At 32.0% G+C, this 1,458-nt stretch overlaps 1 protein-coding gene across 1 annotated transcript in view; it reads right to left on the reverse strand.

Annotated features, from left to right (window-relative positions):
• Positions 1-1,458, reverse strand: part of NUPL2 (nucleoporin like 2) — a 20,518-nt gene that overhangs the window by 8,330 nt on the left and 10,730 nt on the right. Inside the window, exons 4-5 of the mRNA XM_008567029.1 lie at positions 1,246-1,322; positions 402-488 (exon numbers count right to left, since the gene is read on the reverse strand). Of these exons, the coding sequence (XP_008565251.1) occupies positions 402-488; positions 1,246-1,322 (164 nt within the window). The remainder of the gene's footprint in view (positions 1-401; positions 489-1,245; positions 1,323-1,458) is intronic.

Consider the following 1,458-nt stretch of genomic DNA (forward strand, 5'->3'; position numbering starts at 1 on the left):
TGACTACCTACACATTCAAACTTCAGTCTAAAAACACCTGTCTGCCAGACACTACAATAAACATAATTTTAAGGCAAATGGTAAACTAGAAAAACCATAATGGCAACATATATGACAGGAGAAGAGCTAATATCCTTAATGTATAAATAGCTCTTACAAATCAATAAGAAAAATAAGTTAACATGGACAAAGATAAAGAACAGGCAATTCACAAAAAAATTCAAGTAGCCAGTAAATAACAGAAATAAAGTTAAATTTAAAAGTGNTAATGATATCTTGAGAATGTGTGTATCGTAACTCTTGACAGAGAATTTTTGCTTTGCTCTCTAAATCCAAGGTGAAATATCATCTGAAAAGCAATAGATAAGATACTTCCCAGCAGAAAACTCTCCGATACTCACCAAAGCTACTTTAGTTGATGTATTTAGACTTCTCAGTTCATTTACCCTTTTCCTCCACTGATTTATTAACTGGTGGACAGAATTTAGCTGAAGAGAGAAGACATAAAAATGACTCAGCATTGGGTGTTTAATTTCTTCAATAATAGCTTCACATATTTGCCAAAATCACAAAAAGTTTATATAACAGTTTTATGGGACATAACATAAATTTGCATTGACCTGCCAATATTTGCCATAGATATTCCAGTTCTAGTCCCTTCTCCCTGTTCTCCAACTCCTTGTATCACCTGGTTAATAATCACAAGTACCTGGCAGCACAGAGTTAGGTATATTTGGATGGGAGGTGAACATGTGTCCTAGCTGAGATGCAGGACTCTGGACAACAGAAAAATACAGAATTTGTATCATTTCCTTCAGGTATCCAACTTATTCTAATCCAAATTTTTGAATTTTTTGATATTTGATATGTGAGAATGCTAATCTATATAACAGACTTCATCTTATTTAACTTTGTTTTCTATCATTCATCATGAGATCCGCACCTAATAGATGCTCAATAAATGTCTGTGAAACAATGAAAGGGTTTGATTCTGGGACTGACTTATGAGTAATTTGTAATAAAAATAATGATATTCCTAATTACTACTGTCAAAATATATTATCCTCATTTTAGACAACCAACCAATGTCAAAGAAAATAATTTAAAAAATAAAAATAGCCTTGTCCTGAAAAAAATTATAGACCTCATCAAGTTTGCCAAAACACAAGAAGTCACTACAAACAGAGAAAACAGTAATTAACAGCTAATCTGTTATTGAGGTAGATGAATAGGAAACAAACTTACATAACTCTGTAAGTTATTGCTGGTTAAGAAGTTATGGTATTCAAGCCTCAACTCCTCTGGTGAAATGTCTGTAAAACCTGAAGTGAGGAATCAATTGGAATCTTTAAAATAAACACCAATATTTTTGATAGTAAAGCTGGAGGTGCTAGACAAGAAAATATGCTAATGTTATTAGAAAATTTTCATAATTGTAAGGAAAGACTACACTATAAT

The sequence above is a fragment of the Galeopterus variegatus genome, unplaced genomic scaffold (assembly GCF_000696425.1).
Source record: "Galeopterus variegatus unplaced genomic scaffold, G_variegatus-3.0.2 Scaffold286, whole genome shotgun sequence".
In the NCBI taxonomy this organism is placed as follows: Eukaryota; Metazoa; Chordata; class Mammalia; order Dermoptera; family Cynocephalidae; genus Galeopterus; species Galeopterus variegatus.